Source organism: Neodiprion virginianus, chromosome 2, assembly GCF_021901495.1.
Source record: "Neodiprion virginianus isolate iyNeoVirg1 chromosome 2, iyNeoVirg1.1, whole genome shotgun sequence".
Lineage (NCBI taxonomy): Eukaryota > Metazoa > Arthropoda > Insecta > Hymenoptera > Diprionidae > Neodiprion > Neodiprion virginianus.
The window spans coordinates 36,957,844-36,977,968 of record NC_060878.1 but is presented as its reverse complement, the minus strand read 5'-3'; the positions used below and the strand labels follow the sequence as shown (position 1 = coordinate 36,977,968).

The 20,125-nt window shown below is 43.9% G+C and overlaps 1 protein-coding gene across 3 annotated transcripts in view; it reads right to left on the bottom strand.

Annotated features, from left to right (window-relative positions):
- Positions 1 to 20,125, bottom strand: part of LOC124298880 (uncharacterized) — a 162,488-nt gene that overhangs the window by 79,962 nt on the left and 62,401 nt on the right. For 2 of the 3 annotated variants that reach the window (XM_046751462.1, XM_046751461.1), the window contains 2 exons: positions 8,276 to 8,423; positions 2,922 to 3,050 (listed from right to left, as the gene is read on the bottom strand). In XM_046751462.1, the coding sequence (XP_046607418.1) occupies positions 2,922 to 3,050; positions 8,276 to 8,420 (274 nt within the window). In that variant the 5' untranslated portion in view covers positions 8,421 to 8,423. The remainder of the gene's footprint in view (positions 1 to 2,921; positions 3,051 to 8,275; positions 8,424 to 20,125) is intronic. The other variant, XM_046751463.1, reaches the window with a different exon arrangement.

Below are 20,125 nucleotides of genomic sequence, written 5' to 3'. Positions count from 1 at the left end.
GCTGCTACGTGGGAAAGGTTGGTACTCATATACCGGTGCCGGACGTTTTTCAGTGCCTCTTTCCTCCTTTTATCTTTCTCCTTCTTTCTATCCATTTCGCAAACCTGCACCGCGGGTGTATAATTTATTAGCAACGTTTCGGCGCGTTTCTGCACCGCCGTACTGCAGCCGAGAGCCGGGTGTTCGTTCGATAATCACCGGAACGAGAGGCGTATCCTGCAGGGAGTTGTTTGGGTTTAGGGACTCGGGTCAGGGACCCTGGCAAGACAGCGATTCAGCTATCATCCCGCGGCAGTGACGGAGTTCCGAAATTGACGTACGCTGGTCGTTGCATCCAGCGGATGATGGGGAAAATCGAAGGTTCGCCGATTGAATTATCGTCCCTCTTTTCCGATATATCGAAAAACGCTCTGGATCCTTGAGGAAAATGATACACGCACACACACGTGTAACGAGTCGTGTCTTATATACGTAATGCTGCTGGATTTTATTGCCGTTTATTGCTGGTAGCCATCGAGGCTTTACCCAACCCTCCGTCGAGATTCGATATTATCTCCCTCGTATACTGTACAATGTAATACACGGGGTTTTGCCGTTCAATATTCTTGTCTCTGTGCGATTATTCGAGCGCAGTATATCGTGGTGGATATCGGAAAAAAAATATACATATATATATATATATATGTACAAACTCAGGTCTAAAACTTTCTTTAACTGAAAACGAGCTGAAAGTATTCTTATAGGTACACGTTGATGAACGATTCTGAAGACAGAATTGATCTCCTGACCCTGCTTCGCTATATTTTGATTCATCTTGAACGATTTGAGATCTAAAATTGAAAGAGTGAAAGAGAAAAAAGGACGTCCCAAAGGAAAGTCAATCGTTTCGAAGATAACCACTTGAAATAAGAAGAAAAAGTAAGAAAGACATAATCCTGGTCCATTTCCGATTTACAACCGTTACAGGTTGGGCGAATCGAAGAAACGAACGAGCGAAACTAAATTTCCGGACTAATACCGACGTGGAGACTACATAGTAATGATGATATAACAATGTTGATAGAAACGAGAACAGCAATAGTAATAATAAAAGGGGATAAAAGAATAGAGGTAAGAAAAAAAATTGAATTACTCTCCCAGTCTTCCGTATTTTCTACCTTTTTTCCTTCCTTCCTCCCTTCTATACTTTGTTCAGTTTTATTTTACGCTTCCACGAACAAGTTTCCCAGATACACCTGTCGCTGCGGATGCGACGTATCGGCTGGTCTATTGCGGATAGACGAACAGTTTGCACTTTTATCGGGGTCGATGCGGCGACGGGGGTGGAGAGAGATTTCCCACCCCCGAAACGGCGACAGCTATTCGACGGGGCACAGCCTCGGTGAAATCCCGGGCTACCGAGTTTCGGTCTAAGGGAGAGAGAAAGAGAAAGAGAGCAAGGGTCCTTGGGTTCCCGCGTGGGTATGTATGCCCGGAACACAGTTCTCGCATTAGTCGAAGAAAGGTTTGCCGCAAGTTGCGAAATTCTCCCGGAGAGAGACGAGCCGAGCGGTTTAGCGATAGCCTTGGTCGGATGATCGCTGCCACGCTGCTTGCTGCATGCAGACTTTCCCGATTCGCACACGCGGTGTTTGGCCAACGATAAGAAAGTCCGAAATACGCGTGCCTCGTTCGGACAAAACGTGTGACCTTACTTCACCTTGCAACATTGTTCGCCCTCGCTTCTCTTGTTCCAATGTGACTGCAGCCGTGAATGATGTGCTTCTGCACCGGCCGGAATAACTCGTTGCTGGTTTGAATGGAGCTTTGCGGAAAATCGGATCGGATACCATTACGGACGTGAAAGGTCTCGAAGGTCACAAAAGTGCGGGACTTCTCGGATGTAATCCGGTACATACGCCGAAATTCTTGTACTCCTTTGGCGATTTGGCGAAGGGTCGGGATCGGAGGAATAGAGTCGGACCGGAATTGCGTCAGCGTTGGAGTTGATCTTGGAAAGTGTTTTTGCTGAGAAAAAGTATTGTTCATCATTGTACTAGTTTCGAGTGGCGTGTCGTTTGTTTTTTACCTCTCCCTATTTCTTTCTTTCTTTCTTTCTTTCTTCCTTCTCGTTTCTTCTTACCACTCAAATCGAGGAAAGAACCCGTGTGATTAGACGTCAGCAACCTCAAAGAACGATACTTAATTCTTACGCATCGTTCATTTCGGTTCTCACTCCAGGGTCCGGACGTTAAAGTACAGTTTGCTTTTTCTTTCGCTTCGCGTATCCCGTCGTCGTCGGTACTCGTTACACAGCTAGATTAAAGGTAAACGACCGAGGGTTTTCTTGAGATGCGGAAAGAGAAGAGACGGGAATTCTTGCTTCGGTAACTCGTTACGTGTTCTGTCTGTTTCATCTTCTCCTTTGTCCCTTGATTAGAATCTAGTGGGTACAAAAAATCGAGCCGGTTCGTCGTATCGACCGGCTATCAACGCGCAACGTAGCGATGTATTCCGCTGACCATGGGGCATGGGATATCCAATGACTGAGAGCTCACAATTCCCGTGTCGGAATCTCCTCGGGATTATACGTATATGTATAACGCTGCGAACGAAAGCTTAGCTGGGTAGATATATAAATTTACCCACTGCAGCAGGCTGTTCGCAAAGGCGGATATCGCGGGGGTCGCCGATACATTTATATCCACTTCGCCTTGGAAATGTATAGGGATTGGAATTTACGTCGTGGAAATCTTCGTTTCCCTTGATTTTGTCAGAAAATTATGATTGAATTACCCGGTATTCTCTGCTTTCACGACTTACCAAGTATATAATATATTTCATTTCTCGTTCCGGTCAAGCCTACAACCGATACGAATTGTATCTTAACGGACAACAGATTACTATAAAATATATTGATTACTATCTATGTATACACTCACATAAGCACTGGGGACACTCACCGAGTACTTGACTAAGTACAGTTCGGCCATCTTCCCCGAGGCAGGCGCTACGGGCGTCGAAAGGATTGGTGAACTGCACGAAGGCGTAGCCCTTGTGCATCGAGATACCTGGAACACAAAAAAGCGGGGAAAAATTTTATTCGGATATGAAAATTCAAATTTTCCACGGGGGCATTGTTCTTCGGAAGATTCGAAGCTTTTGCCGGGTCTCGTTATGCTCTCGGCAAAACGTATAACATATATTATACGTACTTATATTAACCAGGAATTGAAAGAAACAAAAAAAAGAAAGGGCCGGTGATTAATTATCCACCGTACGTAAGGTGCGTGATTATTTTAGTAGCCATTTGTTTTTACGAGCTGGTTCGTAACCCGGAGCCTTGACTGACTAATGAACCTGATGCGAATACGCTGGCCAATAGTAAGCTCAAGGCAATTAGGAACCCCCGTGATGCAAAATTATTATCTACCGCGTTAGTACCAGTACGGTGTAATTTTACCGCATACCTTTAGTCGCGGGGTCATAATGAGCCAATTCGAAAGTAATTTCGTGCCGGTATTGATCGAAATAAAAAAAAATTATTGCAATATTTTTACAGTTTTCCCACTTCCGGTAGGATTTGCAACGTCAGCGCAGGGTGAGGCAGCTAAAGCGATCGCCAGTGAAAGAATCGTCCGTTCCCGCTAATCGATCAACTCGAGTAGCTTGTGATCGGCATGTCTCGAATCGACGTCAGAAGGTGGAGCGACACTTCTGACGCGACGTGAGCAAGATGTTACGCCTCGAAAAGCGATGTGTTAATAATTGAGACCGTGCACCGAACACTCGCCTGGCTATAGGTACGAATCAGCTGCTCAGTCACGCATCGCCCTGCTGGAAATTTTATCCCCAATTCTTATTCACACTCCCGCAACCCGTATGAACGTCTCAAACCACCCCAAACTTCATTCTTGAACTCCATAAATATTGACTGAACCGAAAAGAGGATGTTCATTTTGTTTTTTGTTTTTTATGATATTTTGGTCCGAGGTTATTTGCGCAATGGAGCAGTTCGTATAACTTCCCACCAAAGATACGAAAAAGGTAGTGAAATTCTACGGTTTTAGTAAATCGAGTTTCGGTGATATCGCGTCTTCGATTCTGTAGAATTTCGCGACTCTCCAAACGGTGATGATGATTCATTTTAGATATGGGTTTAGCGTTATTTCGAACTTACGTGTCTGGAACGACATTATCGGTATGGTATTTCCGTTCAGACGTGTACAAGGCGGCTGTTATGACAATCCAAAACGTACATTCGGATCGCAAACAAATGAGGCCCTCGTAGAAGCTTCTAGATATATTAGGTTCGATAACACGCGATTTTCGTGTCATGGCAGGCAATTTATTCCCAGTTCCCTTACACAACAATTTGTACCTAGTATCCTACGGCAGTAAGCTTTGGAGACGAAGAGATTTCTATACAGGTACGCCGAAGACACGGGTCTCCTAAGATCCTGAGGGAACCCGGTTCCCGGACTCGAGCTTTATTTACAACACCTTTTCGTGCTGCTTTGCCTTTCTTTATTTCCGTTTTTGTTACTCAATAAGTCGGGCTTATTGTATACACCCAACAATTCACCGATATACGGCTAAGGGACTTCGACCTCTTTATTTTCTGAAGATAAAAGTAGAGCAATGCGGTAGTACGTAAAATCCGGAAGTACGGAGCAACGATGACGGACATCGACTCAGGATGAATCTTGGATTGCAAGCTCACAATTATTTCACCGTTGCTCTTTCTTCTCACCAATGAAAATTCATCTCCCACGAATTTTTCAGACGGCATCCGTTTAACGTCTCTTCGACGAATTATCAATTTTGCAGTGCCTTTTTTACTTGTTTGAAAATAAATCGCCGTCCGCATAATTTGGCACATTATTTAACGATAGCGGGTGAAACATTTCCAAAAGACATTGAACGATATATTTCTCGTTCGAATCTCGTCTCTCCCTCAGGCGTTATATTTCGGCATTGTGTGAGCGACCCTCGTTTCTCTCCTTCAAAACTCACCCCAGCACTTTCGGCCGACCTTATTGTCCCTCGGGTTTTTATCGGGAACCAAGTAAACTAAGCTGTTTATCGGCGGGCACCAGGCGCTTCGAGGGTGTCCGGCACTAATCCTGCCTCTGTTCCAGGCGAAGCCGGTGACGGAGAGTCCGTTTCAGAGACCGGCGAGTCTTTCCCGTATGCAAACCAACGGGATTCGCGCCGTGATAGCTTTGTTTCAGATTCAGAGAGCGTTGCGAGATGAGATTTCCCGACGATGCGTAAGCCTCGGAAGAAATATCGTAACTACAGGCCCGGGTCAAGGGCAGGCACTCTAATCTTTGCTCGAGCGTTCTCGTCAAAATCTATCAGAATTTGACGCACGTCTGACTTCCGACGTTCAAACACGTCTCGGATTGGCTCGATACGAACTCTGGGAGGGGTCGGATCGCGAGAATATCGTATGAAAAATGAAGAGGAACATACAGGCTGCGGGGAAAATCGCGCGGAGTGAAATCGCTCAATTTCTACTGTTCCGAATGATTCCAAAGAGTTTTGCGAATGATCGGTGTTCTTTTTTCTCACACGCCGCAAAAATGGGGAAGGATGAAAATTCTCTTCCATTCGCGCGGGACTAGTGAAAGAGCATTTCTCCTGTCAGAACGTCCGTTAGAACAAAGAAGGGAAGTCTGGGTAGAATAAAATTCATATTTTTAGAGGTAAACCGCGGCGTCACGTTTATTTTTCATATTATCGGTATGAAGAGTAGTCGTTCCGCCATCGTACCGTATACTTTCAGACTCCGACAGAACGGTTGTAGTCAAGCTTTTATTGTCTTTGTTCTTATATAGGCAACAAATGAATTATTTATCATCCGAGTATAACTTGGAGGCTTGAATTTTCGCCGAGATTTTACGCGGATACATATTTATCTACGTTTACGCAAGTTTTGTCAGATAAGAAAACTGAGCCTGTGAACTTTGTGCCCGTACACTTGAATTTTGTCGAGGACGGCCGAAAGAAGGGTGTATCTGAAAGTGTGGTAAATATTGAGATGCACTCGTATATGAGAGGAGCTTGAGGAGAAAAGTCAGCCGAGATGAGATCTAAGCTCGAGAAATCTGGCTAGACTGGCAGCCACATAATGCAGCATCTGCAGGATGCGAAGGAATTGCGCCGCTCTTCGATCCAAGTTGCCGTCACGGCACCTACGCGATTTGAATCTAGATAAGATCAGTGCAAGTCTTATCTCCATGCCGGTGTTAGGTTACGTTATACGCTACAATTCACATTCAAATTTGCAAATTAGATGCGTATCTGAAAGAAATCCAAATGATAAATGCGCGAGAAATAATTGTCTGAAGCATCAGAAAGTGAATTTGCGACTTGAGGAGTCGTAAAAACATAATCGAAGCTCTTTTGTTTAAGCTTGGCAATGCTTTAAGTCTCTTTTTTTGTGTGCCAGATACTGAGATTAACTAATTATTCAAAATGTTCAGAGATGTTTCCATTTCCAATCTACGTGCAATGAGTAGAGAATCAAAATTGCGAAATCACTGTGGAAAAAGGGGGATCATTTTGATGCGAATGAAACACAGTTACAGATGGGAGACCGAAGTAGTTAGCAGAGGGTGTAGGTCGGTTGAATGGACGGAGCTTGCGGACTCGTTCAGAGTTTATATCCCTCGGCGGCATTATTCTTGCCCAAACTTTTATCTTGAAAAGCGAATTCAATCTCTACCGGATTGTTGTCCCGCCTGTTACATCGTTTAGCGGTCATTTCGGTACATCGCGAAGAATTAAGCTGGCTGCCCAAATTTCAGGAACGAATCATTGTCACAGACCTCGAAGCCGGAAATTCATTTCCATTTATAGACAATTCAAAATGAGTTTAAGAATGTGAGGGAATCGCGTGAAAACAGTGTACAAATGTTGAAATACGAAAACAGATCGTGACTTGAATTAACAGAAATTACATTTGCTTTAAATTTCCTGCAACGAAGATGTGCTCGGAAATACTGTCTCTGGCGAGGTTCCAGCTTTTTTAAAATATCGGACTTCCGACACTATGGATAGTAGAAGAATTGAACGTGGATGAATTATTGAATTCGGTGTCTCGTTAGCTTGACGGCCCAAAGAGTGACCCTTTACGTCTCTAAAATATTGATTTCGTTGAAATATCCTGACACCACGACGCAGAATAGACTTGGTGGATAACAATAGTTTTGCGTGGGAATTGAAACGTTACCGCGAGATGACTGAGAGTGGGGCTTAGCAAGTTGATTTCAGTTTCGGGGTACCTGGACACCTCTCAAGTTCTAACGCAAACGGTGCTGACATGGCGGAGGACGAGATTAGTTAGCGCTGCACAACGCTTTTCTCTAATCCCATTCCGCATGCGAAAGATCTACCATGCTCGAGGGAGAAGAGGAGTATAACCGGCAGTGGACAATTCTCAGTTTCAACCGGAAGTGGTAAGCTTTCGAAAGCTTCTGACATCCGTCGCCGTAGACCTTCCGGCTTACGCTCCGCAGCGTTCCAACTCTTGTTTAACGTCGATCATCCACGTCACGCATTTAACGACCGTTACCGGAAAATGTCGCTCCTCCATCTTCTTCCTGCCGGAATTGCAGATACTACACGTGGACGACTTCACCCCTCCGGGTATCCAGTCATGATCGAACGCCTAATTGACCTCAGAAGCTCCCGCCTGGACGGAGCTCCTGATCGATTTGACGTGCTTGCATAATTATGCTCGAAGCACTCCGGCACTGTCGTGTCCGGAGGCCAATCAAAGCATGGTGATTATCGATGACGTTTGGAGTGCCGAGGAATGATGGAACGCCGATATTGATAATGGAGAAAAAATTACACATGCTCGAACTAATGGCAATATGTTCCAACTGTACGGATACGGTAGTGGTAGAGCCGAAATCGCCAGCGTTCGTTGTTGCAGGTTACGAGGTTATTACAACCGTGTCAGGCGATCCAACAAGTAAGCAATTTGAATTCGGGTTTGAACTTTACCTGTTGAAACTCTATTTACGTGAAATTGTCAGACACGTTTTCGTACTCGAACAATTGTCTCATTTTTCATTACATTTATGCAGGTTACGCATCGTTATAATGTCGCCGCGTTCCATGGGGTGGATATTGTTGAAGCGTGTTTCCCGTTGCAGCCGAGTATAATCAGAGGATAAATATTTGACTGAAAACTGTTGTGAATAATTGGTGCACGGAGTTAAGGAGAAATTTTCCTTGACGTGCATTCGTCGGTTTTAATGAGATGAATAATCAGACTTACCAGCGAGACGCCCGTAACGCTGAAACATGCGTTCAACGTCGGTTTTGCTGCATTGAAAGGTGTTCAGGTTACCAACGAAAACTCGCGAGTTAACCGCCTGTGGATCCTGCGAGTTGGTCTGGTTACCCACTTTGCTCATCTTCATTTTCTGCAACAAAGAAACAACAGGTTCTAAAGAAACTCGATTCGAGATACTACAACCGTTATGTTATAAAACAAGATCCGAGCAATCGGTCAAAGACAAATTGAAACGCGGACATTTTCCCAGACTCTCCGTTTTCACAGTCCGCGACAACCGTGTACCTACTCGAGCAATGTCTGAGGCACAAAATCAGGGCGCCTCCTCGGCAAATCCTCCTCTTTCTCTCCCGAGGAGGTCCAGATGATTCATAACTCATTAGACCTCGACTCGGTCCGTCCGGCTAACGAAATCACCGCGGATCGAGCGATCACCGGATCCTCGAGTTCCGCTTTTGAGCACCACTTACCCGTCTGTTAGATGCGCGATTACCGGATTTCAGATTCTTTGGATTCCTGCTCGGGCGAAGCACATACCGAAATCGAACACGAGTCTGAGACGTTAGTCGGCTGTGGACTGAATGCTGTTTACGAGCGCATAGGTAGTCGAACCTCGGTGCTGACACGAGCTTGGATATTCAGGAAACACGATACCCGTCTAACGTTACCAGCTGCTATGTCTGCGAGGATGGATGGGGCGAACTAAGCAGCTTCTCTTCGGTATCAGACATGTGATTCCTTCTGGATATATCGCCAGCCTTTCGCTCTATTCCGAGTCCATATCCTCCGCAGCTCGTGTCTTCGGAGAGTAACTATTTTTCTCATAGAAAATCGGCAAAGCGGACCAGTTTCCGATCTGTGTCCTTCGAGCCTTCAACGTACAGCGAAGATCCCTTTTTAAGATGGACGGATTTTATAAGACGGCGATTTTATAAAGATTGCGAAGCACGAACTGTTGAGGATTTTTGCCTTTCGAATCACTTGGATTACTGCGATGGAAAATTTGAAAAATTGCGTGTCCTATTCTTTATTGAAAATCCATAGCTAAGTCGTTATGTCAACTAATTTGTTTTTAATTTGACACAATAATAATATTACGTACGGGGCTTTTTTATCGTATGAGAAATAACAGCTAGACTTATTAAACGACCCTCCCTCTAATTAAATGTTCAACTAATTTGGAACCTCGAATTTATTGATCAGAAGCCGCGACGTCGCGTGTGACGATGTAACGATGAATATTTAATCGACTCTGAATGTTTAATCAAATTTTACCAATTATTTTTCTTACATGTACGTACACCAGTTTATATTTCAAGCAATATTTCACCGCAGGTAGATACCGCGTTGCGTTGAATCCTATTCATTATCGAAGAGACAATTCACACGTGGGCAAAGTCGCGGACATTTGTATACGTGTACGTGCGAATGTTCAAGCTGTTACTCGTCTGTGCTCTCGTTCTACGTGATCGATAGTGAAAATGAAAGTAATTATCGACGGGCGTGTTGTTTCGAATGAGCGATTTTCCACCGCTGCCGTAAAGCGCACAGGTATTTTCCCACCGCCAGTCTCTATGTGTGTGTGTGTGTGTGGGTGTTTTTTCCTGGGCTCGTTTTTTATCTCTAAATGATTTTGGGCATTAAAAACACACTCCCCGCTCGCGGCAAAGGGCTTTTCGTTGTTATTAAAGGGGGATCGGTGGATTCAGTGCCATGTGGCGAGGCCATGAAAAACCAGCACCGTTATAAAGCTATCACCTGACTCGGCCACCCTCGGCACCCTCCGCCTTCCCACCCTTTGCGAATTTCGCGCGTGACCTCCTGCAGTCCTACATTTGTACAGAGTCAACGTTCAAGTATTATTTCAAGCTTTGGCCCCAGCCAGTTATTCATAATTTAACGTATCACCCGTCGTAATATTCCCGCCGAGAGTTAATGAAGGCGGGAATCTTCCATCCAGCGGATTAAATTTCTCTCTCTCTCTCTCTCTCTCTACTCTGCACGGTGACGCGGACACACACATGGAGACGCGTGCAGCTCACTCGTGTGTGTTTGAGCTTTTGTTACCGTATCCATAATGTATAATCTGCGGCAGCGTTATGCAAATAATTTATATCACAATTGGGCCGGAAATCACCTTAGCGGATGCTCCGCTGCGATTTAACATTAAATCATATTATTATATTATACGCTGCAGGGTCGTTCGTAAACGGATTTATAGATCTATTTTTTAATCAATTAAGTTATATCACTGTGTCAGGGATTTTCCCCAAAATTAACTAATATTACCGCTGTAGTCGGGAATTACTGCCATCCGGTATAATTCGATATTGTCGATGGAGTTTAATTAAATCGTAATAGAGGCAATTGATTGCAATTTCTTTCCGTTTTAATACGCTATCCCACTATATCCCACCGTGACAGATTTTAATTACGAATTATTCTCACTATTCGGCTCGCTTCGCCGCGTGTTGATCCGTAAGCGTAATTTACGATTATACCGTAATCGTCAAATGAGGTATGAGGCAGGTCGAATGAAATTCAAAGCCATTTTTCGTGCCTATTATCGATTATTTTTTTCTTTTCCGTCAATAAAATACAACAAACAGAAAGAAACAGGCTTACGTAAAATTCGTCTAAACTTGTGTTTAGTACACAAGCTTTTTGATGCAGATATTTTGGGTTTCGCTAGTGAACTAGACAAAGTGCGATTTTCTCCGACTCGCTGTTTATGACGGCCATCAATTTTTCGGCAGAATTTTGAATTGAAGTGCCCGTAATTCAAACCAAAACCCGAAATGTTTTTGCATCGATTTCGAAATGGACAAATTTGTTGAAATGTGATCAGATTCAAAGTTTCGACCATCGGAAACTCGGTAACGCGTGCAATTAGGCTTAATTCTTCTACTTTCCTGTACGGATTTGCCAGGATATTCGAAGGCCACAAAGGTTTTCAATATTTCTCACACGCCGGCGTGGCTAACATCTGGGCAAACGGGCATAACCGACCTCTTAGGACTTAGCCAACCACCGACGCCAGGCAGAAATTCGAATGAATATTCATAAGCGAGCGGGCACACAGACATACGGAAGGCCGGAGTCCGGCATGCACGGCGTCTGAATTATATATCACGTGCATTATTCATACCCTCGTAGAAATATATCTACACATGGGCACACGTTATACGTTGTGTATCACCTATACACAGGCCAGATTTGATGAATAACGAAATTTTCATTCAATTCCATTCAAATTTATTGTGCAACTCGGCGAAACGCGGCGCCACGGCGTGACGAGAGACGAGCAAGCAGCTATAGCCTTAAATTCTACTTTCGAGGGATGAAGGATCCGGTGTTACAAGTACCGACGTAATAACAGACTTTTAACTCCTGAGGGGATTATCACTCGGTGTATAAAAGCGGGGGTTGGATTTTGGACCGATTCCAAAGTGAGAGTGACGATGAATAGAGTATTGTCAAAATTTCAGTTTTCAACACACAAGTCTCGTCGCTTCGTTCACAACTTACGAGCTTGATCAAGGTACAACCCTGTTAACTGTCCCGGGATTCGTCTTGTTTGCAACACCGCGCGGATTAATAAATTCGACGATTTATAATCCGTGAGCTTGCAGAATTAACGCGGGTTTCGTGCTATTTCATCAAAAGATTTTGGGGAGAAAATCACCGGCAGATGCAGCTGGGCTGGTCCCACTGCTTATCGTTAGCATTCAGTTTGTATAATTATTTCCCCTTCTCCATCTTAAATCCCTGAAATCTCACGCGCAAAGGGCAACGCGGATTATATGTACATTAAGAAATTGTGGGTATTGAACACTCTTTCTTTCGCGTCGGTATATTGGAGTGGGGCTGAAATTCCGAATTTGAAAAGTTCCGAAAGCACCAAATTCCGAATTCTTTCGTGGCGAAACTCAAAGTAAAGGAATCAAATTTTGATGAAAACATCAAACTCTCGAATGGTCCGAAACCCGACGCACAAGGATTCCGAAATTGCGAAAATGAAAAAGTTTAAAAATCTGAATCATGGAAATTCCAAATGATCGAAGATTTTGAGTACTGTGAATTTCTAGCTTGGTGAAATTGCACCACTTTGATCCTTCTTTGTTTTGGACTTTCGATATTTTTACGTTAGGAATCCCGGTCATTCTGTTTTTTGGATTTTCCGATTTTTTACATCCACTCGTTGCGTAAACTAACAACAAGTTGTGTTAGTATATTTTAATTTTCTGTATTTCACTCTATCGGAACTTTAGTTTCGGAACTTTGCTCCATCGTAACTTGAATTTTCCGAATCTTGCATCTCGGAACTTTAACCCACCGGGTTTCCGACCATTCGAAACCTTGTCGTTTCCTCAAAGTTTGATTTCTGTACTTAAAGTTTCTCCCGGCACAACTCGTCCTAAAACGCCTCATTGGCGCCTAGGAAGCGTCGTTAATAATACTCGAATATCAATTCAAGGAAACCGTATATCCAAATGGTTCGCGGGCGGCCAGCCAAGCCGTGAATTAGGCCGTCGGTTCGCAGGTAAAATCACGGCTCCGGCTTGCCGGGTCTCGTCGTTCTCTTCGAAAATGCATCTACCGTTATATCACGTAGGTACATGTATGCCTAAACTCGAGTGATGCCTATAGTACGGTCGAATGAAGTGTCGTTGCAGCAATAAATATTTTCCGGCTGGGCGACGAGCGCAGCCTGCGTTCACTGTAGTAAAAAATTAAACAAGTCCCCGCACAACTATTCATTCCGATTTTCAGCCTCCGCACTATCCTCGACCATACGACGCGGCGCGACGCGACGCCGCGAAGCGTCGACGTCAACCGGGCTACGTTTTTCAATTCAATTTATTGCGCACTATAATTTTCCAACTTCAATCTGCGCCGCGTCACTCCGGGATATCTTGTTGCGGCGGCAACTTATGTCAGGAAAAAAAAACGACAAGGATTTTGTGGCATTGATGTACTTGCAGTGCTTTGATCCTGAAATCCGTTTCAGACGTCCTGCGGTCTTTCGAGCACGAAGCGAGAAAAGAAAAGATGGAGGGATGGTCGGAGGGAGGGAGGAAATCAGGGAAAAACAAACCAATTAAAGTAGTGAGATCTTCGTACACCTGTGAGATTGAAGCAATGAGATAAAGACGAAGAGAGGAAGAAGAAGTCGAAGAAAAGGAGGAGAAGTTCTGGGTTGACTTTGGGGAATTAAAGACAGGCAATCAGTGCTGGGGGTCAAAAATAATTACCGTTCCGAGGCAGTTTCCGTGGTTTTTAGCACACCATTTTCTTCAAATACCCTTTACTCCTCAACTGAGGAGCGCTGCGAGCCTCGAACCTCGGCGTCTTTTGCTCCCTGCACCAACTTACTCTAACTTCGACCCTTAGTTAATTCCTTACTTGTTCCCTCGGCCCCCGCATCTACCCTTCCGTCTCTGCTTCATTTTTCAGTCTCTCTCTTCCTTTCCCGCTTTTATTATCATTGTTCTCTCCTCCCCATCTTTTCTTACCTCCCCAACAACCCTCGACCCTTACTTCCAGCATCTGTTCTCATTTCTCAACAATTATCTCGGCCATTATCAAAAACCTTAACTTCACTGTACACGACTCGGTGTTTATTATTCATTTGTAGGTACGTAACTCTTGAGATTCTTATGATAACCCGACAACTAATCTTGCTGATAAGACAGAAAAAAGAAATTGCAAATTTTTCCGAAAATTTTTAGCAACAGATTCGGTTGCTTTCGAAAACGTTCATTTTGAAACACTCTGTACAGTCTGTAACTTAACCTACTCAAGGTGCGCGGCTACACTCGAGCCGACTATTGAATTAAGACCTCCTTGAGAAGGTAGGCACCGGCTTAACTAGATCAATGAACATTATACCCTTGGAAAATGTCTAATGAGTAGTTGAGTTGAGAAGCCCTCGAGCGTTATCAAGCCGCTGTGACATGTATACGTATACACACTTGTGAAAAACGTTTTAAAGATACAGGATATAGCTGGATGTTATACCGACTATCAACAATTGTACTTACACCGTGCCAATTTGTTTTTAAAGAGATAAGCGCCGTGAATAATTAGTGTAAAAAAAAAAAAACAATAAATTTAACGCTGTGATTTTTATTTTTTTTTTTGTCTGAACATGCGAATAATTTTTTGAACCTTCGAGCCGATCTTCACAGTTGAATAAATGTTGAACTGAGTCTTGAAGAGATGAAAGGAAAATGTAAATATCGAACGAAAAAAATAATTCACGCGTACAATATTAGCAGAGTTATGTTAGTAAAGTCGAACATGAGGTAGCTAAATCCCGTCTTGATTGATTTCCGAAATACTTGTCGTTTCGGTAATTTTTTTTGCCGTTGCTCCGATGATATGACTTTGTTTCAACAAAACTATACAAAAATGAATTTTTCTCATAGTTTTTACTAGGGTACCGAATCAGTACCTCAATTACGCTATGACTAATGTTCGGATTTTTTTTTTTCATCCGGCTCTGCGCTAGTATTACCCACGTAAATAATTTTACTCACGGTTATTGAAAATCTGAAGAATGTCTGCTCTTTTGACCGTCAACATTGAAGATTCAGAGGATTATGCATAAGTAAATATAAAATCGTGGTAAAATTCTGGAATAGAATCGGAATCTCCGGCAACTCGCACGAATGAGTGACACTTAAATCCACTTGCAAATGGAAGAGAAAATATTTGAGAACGAGTTGATTTACAGCGAGAGTGAGGCGGCGGAGCGGAGGTGGAAATCCCTCGTAGAACATTTAGGCATCCGCCACGTCTTGGGGAAAGAGCCCGTGAGACGGGTCGACTGTTTATGGGATTCGGTACGCGGCGAGGCGTAGCTACGAACCACAAGCGCGTCAAATTGTCGGGAAGGTGTGAATGCGGGGGTGTCGGGTGCCGAGAGAGACTAGGATAGGGTTGCCGATGCGCCCCTGACGCGTTACCCGGGCGTACAAGTGGAAAGACCCTGGAAAATTAAATTAGACAGTCTCTGCCTCCGAGGATTGCTCGCGGTTTCATTTCGGTCTCGCGATATATTTTTCACAGAACCTCTGCGACCATCCCAATCCTTGCCTGGAAGCGAGGAAAAAAATAGGAAAGGGGGCCTCGGGTCCAAACAGTATATACAGCATGGTGTATTATTACGTACCCCTACAGGAACACGCGATAATACGTCGCGAAAAAATCCACTCGTTAATTGGTGGATTGGTTTTTAATTCAACTGTGATATTAGTCAGGAAAACTTGTCTTGGTCTCGTATTACTGTACCTAAATCTGTTCACTAATTTCACGTTCCGAATAACACTTGGAACGATATTTTTTTCTTATCTTACGTCGCCTCGCGCCGACAAAGAATCGCGTAAAGTTATTCGACAGAAGGCTTAAGGATTATTTGTTGATGTACGGTTTGTTATATATTTGTTCGTTTCCTCCAATTTCCAAAATGAAATGTGCTTATCGACTAACGGTTTTGTTTGAAGAATTTTACGGAAAATTGAGAGCAAGTTGAAAATTTGTTTATCTGAACTTTCGATCATTTCAATAATTTCAGACTTCTTTACAAGGCTTTCCTCAGAAATGTACGTATTGAAAAGAGGCCTCCGAAAAGGAAGCCTCGAGCGTTCTCTCGTTTTCAATATTCGTATGATTGTTGTCACGCGGCTCAGGGACACTCGCCCATCTTGGCTTTTTCATTTCGTATCGCGAATTTTTTACACGTATAACGTACGACAACTATGGGACAATTCAGACAGTAACTTTTTCAATATTTTTCACCCCGTGTGTCCACCGCAATATAACGTAGAAAGTGAATTAGTAATGTGTGTGGCCTAATTCAAAAGCCTGATTTCTTTATCCAGCTAATGTACAGACTTGCATGGAAACGTCGTTGAAAATGGGCAGTTCCTACATAAGTAGGAGTTTGCATGGCTGCTGCGACCCTGGCATTCGGGCTATTCGACGTTGTATTTGTGTCACAGTCTGGCCGCCCTTCGATTTTCCGCTCAGGTTGACGTTCTCGAAGTGTTTACGTCGAGAAGTCTGCCGGAATCACGAAGGTGTCGTCAGAGCAAAAAGACGATCAATCACTTCTACAGTTTTCGCGATTCGTATCGACCGAAAGATATTGGCAATTGGTTTAATTCAAAGTGGAAACAACGAGGCCAGAAACTATATTGGCGGTAAAAACTCTCCGTAACGTTTGCAAGATGGTATCTGGTCCCCAAGCAAAGCGGGATCTTATAACAGCGTTTACATTATTAATTGAAAATTTGATGGTTCTGGTATAAGTCGAGGGAAAACTTTAAGAAGAGCAGGAAACTTCGGTAAAGGGGTCGCCTAAGCATCGGCCAACTTCCACCAAACTCAGACTGTAGACACGACGGTTCGAAGCTGTATAACAGATACAAAGAGGCTGGTGTGCTCGCTTCGAACTCTCTTGCACGGTATGTCTGCACGGTATGTGCCGCGATGCCTTCGCGTGAGCTCTGCTACTCGGGTAAGTACTTGTACACTACCGAAATCTCGAGAATGTAATTAGAGGAGTTGGCCGAGGTGTTGGTGGCTGGAGATTCCAGTAATTACATGGGATCTCCGACGCTTTTCTCCGTGCCTCTCTTTCCGCTTTTACCCCCTCTCGCGTTTTTTTTTTACTTTCGCACGGTGTACACCCGCTCGGCAACATCCCGCCCCCGCGATTCTCGTTCTCCCCGCGTCGCGACAGTGACGCAAAATAAGAGAACTAAATGTGCACGACCTCGGCGAGCGGCGTGAGAAGAGACAAAACGAAAAAGGAAAATGAATGAAAAAAGAATGAGAAGAGAGAAAAAAGCAACAACAACTAAAACGACTCGGAATAGAGAAAGAAGGAAAGAAGAGGTGGAAGGACGAATAAAAAAGGAGGAATCGCATTAAGATAGAGCTCATGCCATCTCTGGTTAAATGGAATTTATGTATACGCGCAAGCCCCTTTTTGTAAGAAAACGGTGATGTTATAGGATGTGTACCTCCTGATAAGATTCAAAAACCTACTTCCATCGCCGACTCGCATCGGCCCACTTTCTCCTCCGGCGGCACAAAAGGCACAAGGAAATGACGGAATGACCCTTAGTTATAGCTGTGACACGCCGGAACTGACTTTGATAAGCCGAACGATAATACGAGAACTATAAAGTATCGAAAATGTCCCATTTCGCGTTCTATGGTATCACGTTTATGCGTATACACACATAATATACATATAAAACGATTTCCACACGAAATTGGCCATGAAACGGACTGATCCCACTCCGAATTTTTCTGCCGTTGAAGATGAAGATATACGGTGTGAGGAGAAAGTTTTATATTTTTTCGGCAATTTTTTACTTTCCACATCACATACATTCCTCGGGTACTGAATATTGGTCATTAATTCGTTCAAACTTCGGTATCATATTGCACGTTAGCCTTTCATTTTTTTTTTTTTTTTATTTCTTTTTGTTTGCAAGTTTTCTTTCTTGGCGCAGTTTACTGAAATTTCGTGCAAGGTAAGAAAATTTGTTCACAGGCACAAACATTTCACCTGCATCATGCTCGCTTGCTGATATTTCATGGGGTGTAATCTTAACTTCTAAATTATATAATTACCGTGGCAGAGGTATTCGGTACAACCGCTCGTTCAACTTTTAAACGTAGGTGTACGTGAAATATCGATCAAGCGAATGTGTTTTAACATACAGTGTATAATAATAAAACTTTTGTACGATGGCTTTAGGCTCGTGCGATGTTAAAATACGCGCATATTCCTCCGCATTGAAGGGAGAATTAATACGGGTATACGGAGTAGAAAAAAAAAAAAAAACTGCCAGTCAGATTTACTCGTCAAGCAAAGAGTAATCCCCGTCGGATTAGCGATGCTCAAACAGACCGAATGACGAGCGTTACGAGATTTGTTCAAAGGGTTGGGGTTAGCCGTAAAAGACGAGGTCACGATAAGTGACAAGATCTGGTAAACGCAGGGTTTTCAACCCCCGGTTGACGACGGACGGTAAAAATTGTTTGCGTCGTTGAGCCGGCACGCGGTTATCCTCTAGGGTAGCGTGTCAAGGTACCGTACAGTACCCTAACCGCAACGGCGAGGACACTCGATAGTAAATATGAAATGCTTGGTTAATCTAGATGGTGATGAGCCACCTCCGAGTTCCCTGCCTCGACTCTCGGCTCGTCCTGGGATTTACAGTGCCGCAATAACCTGACAGACAGCGGCGCATTGTTGCAGAATGAATATGCTCTCCGTGTTAAGCCTCCCTTACGCGTTTGACTCTACCCCTGATATTTACCGTCTTTGCAGCACGCGTGCTTGCGCTCATTTTGCAATGACGCTTATGGTTTGATAATTCATTTTCATCTCTCTTGCGGATACAACGACGCGCGACGGTGCGCTTTTTCACAAGGATATCAAACTTCCGAAGGAACTCTTCGCGAGAATTGAAAAACGGCGATTCTTACCTGCCACGAATCGCCTTACGGGTGTTGGATGGATGCGATCGCTTTGCCACCGAAGAAGCGTTCCTGCAAGGAATAAGCGCACGAGTGCTATCGTCGATACGTAAGCGGAAACGACGAGGGGCCGACGTGCTAAACCATCCGCAATACCCGCTCTCTCAATGGCGATCGCGATCTACGTATATAGGCAGGTGAACTTGTACGTACGTAGGTGTAGACATGCAGCCAAGTTCAGAGGTCGCTACTTCAACGTTTGCAGCATCCGTTTGTATCGGGTAAGTGCAACTGGAGCACCTGGGTGCACAGGTATGTTCACCAGGTGACCCGAGGACTGTTTTTTCAAGTCGCAAGCTGATTCAGACTTGAAAAAAATGTAGGTGTAAGCGGATGGATCATTTTTAGATTAAAAAAAAAAATATATCCTTTTTTGGTTTTTTCTCTTTTGCTCTGAAAGGAGTTTAGGGCAAAGATTTTTTAGCCAGTCGCGATGTGTCGGGTTCTTGGCTGGCGCACGTTTTAAGTTAAGGGAGAAACCACTTAAGTGGGGAGAGGGGGGGGGGGGGTCAGTCAAGTAATGGGGGTCAGTGAGTCACGTTCGAAACGAACGCTCTCCTCGGGTTTCAGGGGGTAAGGAACGTGCAGGGGCCGGTTCTGGTCCGCCTTAGGCGCGAGGTACGCTCAGTGATTCCGATTTGACGAGAAGGTTATATAGACTCTGGACTTTATAGACGGGAGGCTCTCTCTCTCTCTCTCTCTACTTTGCTCTGTAATTTGGCTGCCTTTGTTCGGCCCTCGATGGGTTTAGGGGACGCGACGACAGGACCCTAGTTCTACTTTCGCGTAAAACCTTTACCTGACGGAGGGTAAAATACGCTCGTAGAATTTCAAAATTTTCAATTTCTTCCACAAATATAGAAGTGGAAAGGAAGAAACAAAACGGTACGATTAAAAAGAAGAAAAAAAAAAAGAACGGTGAAAAACTCCGGAACGATAAACTTTCAGGTTTCTTTTTCTTTTTTCTATTAGCCCTCCGCTTTTCATTACTTAGATGAAACTTTTCTATAATGGTTGAAAATTTATTTTTTTCCAATCTCACCGAGCCTGTTATTTCTTTTTGAGATTGCGAAAAAAATAGTGAATAATACTGGGTTAAACATAACTTGACACCGTTGCTCCCGGCGAGCGATCAGTTTACGCCGAGCCGTGATTGCAATCATCCCCTTCCCAGGCTCCGAGCCTCCTCTGGGGTCCACGCCCGCGAGACGTGTACATTGTATCGCACATATGTATCGTATATATACACATCCATGTACAATACAATTT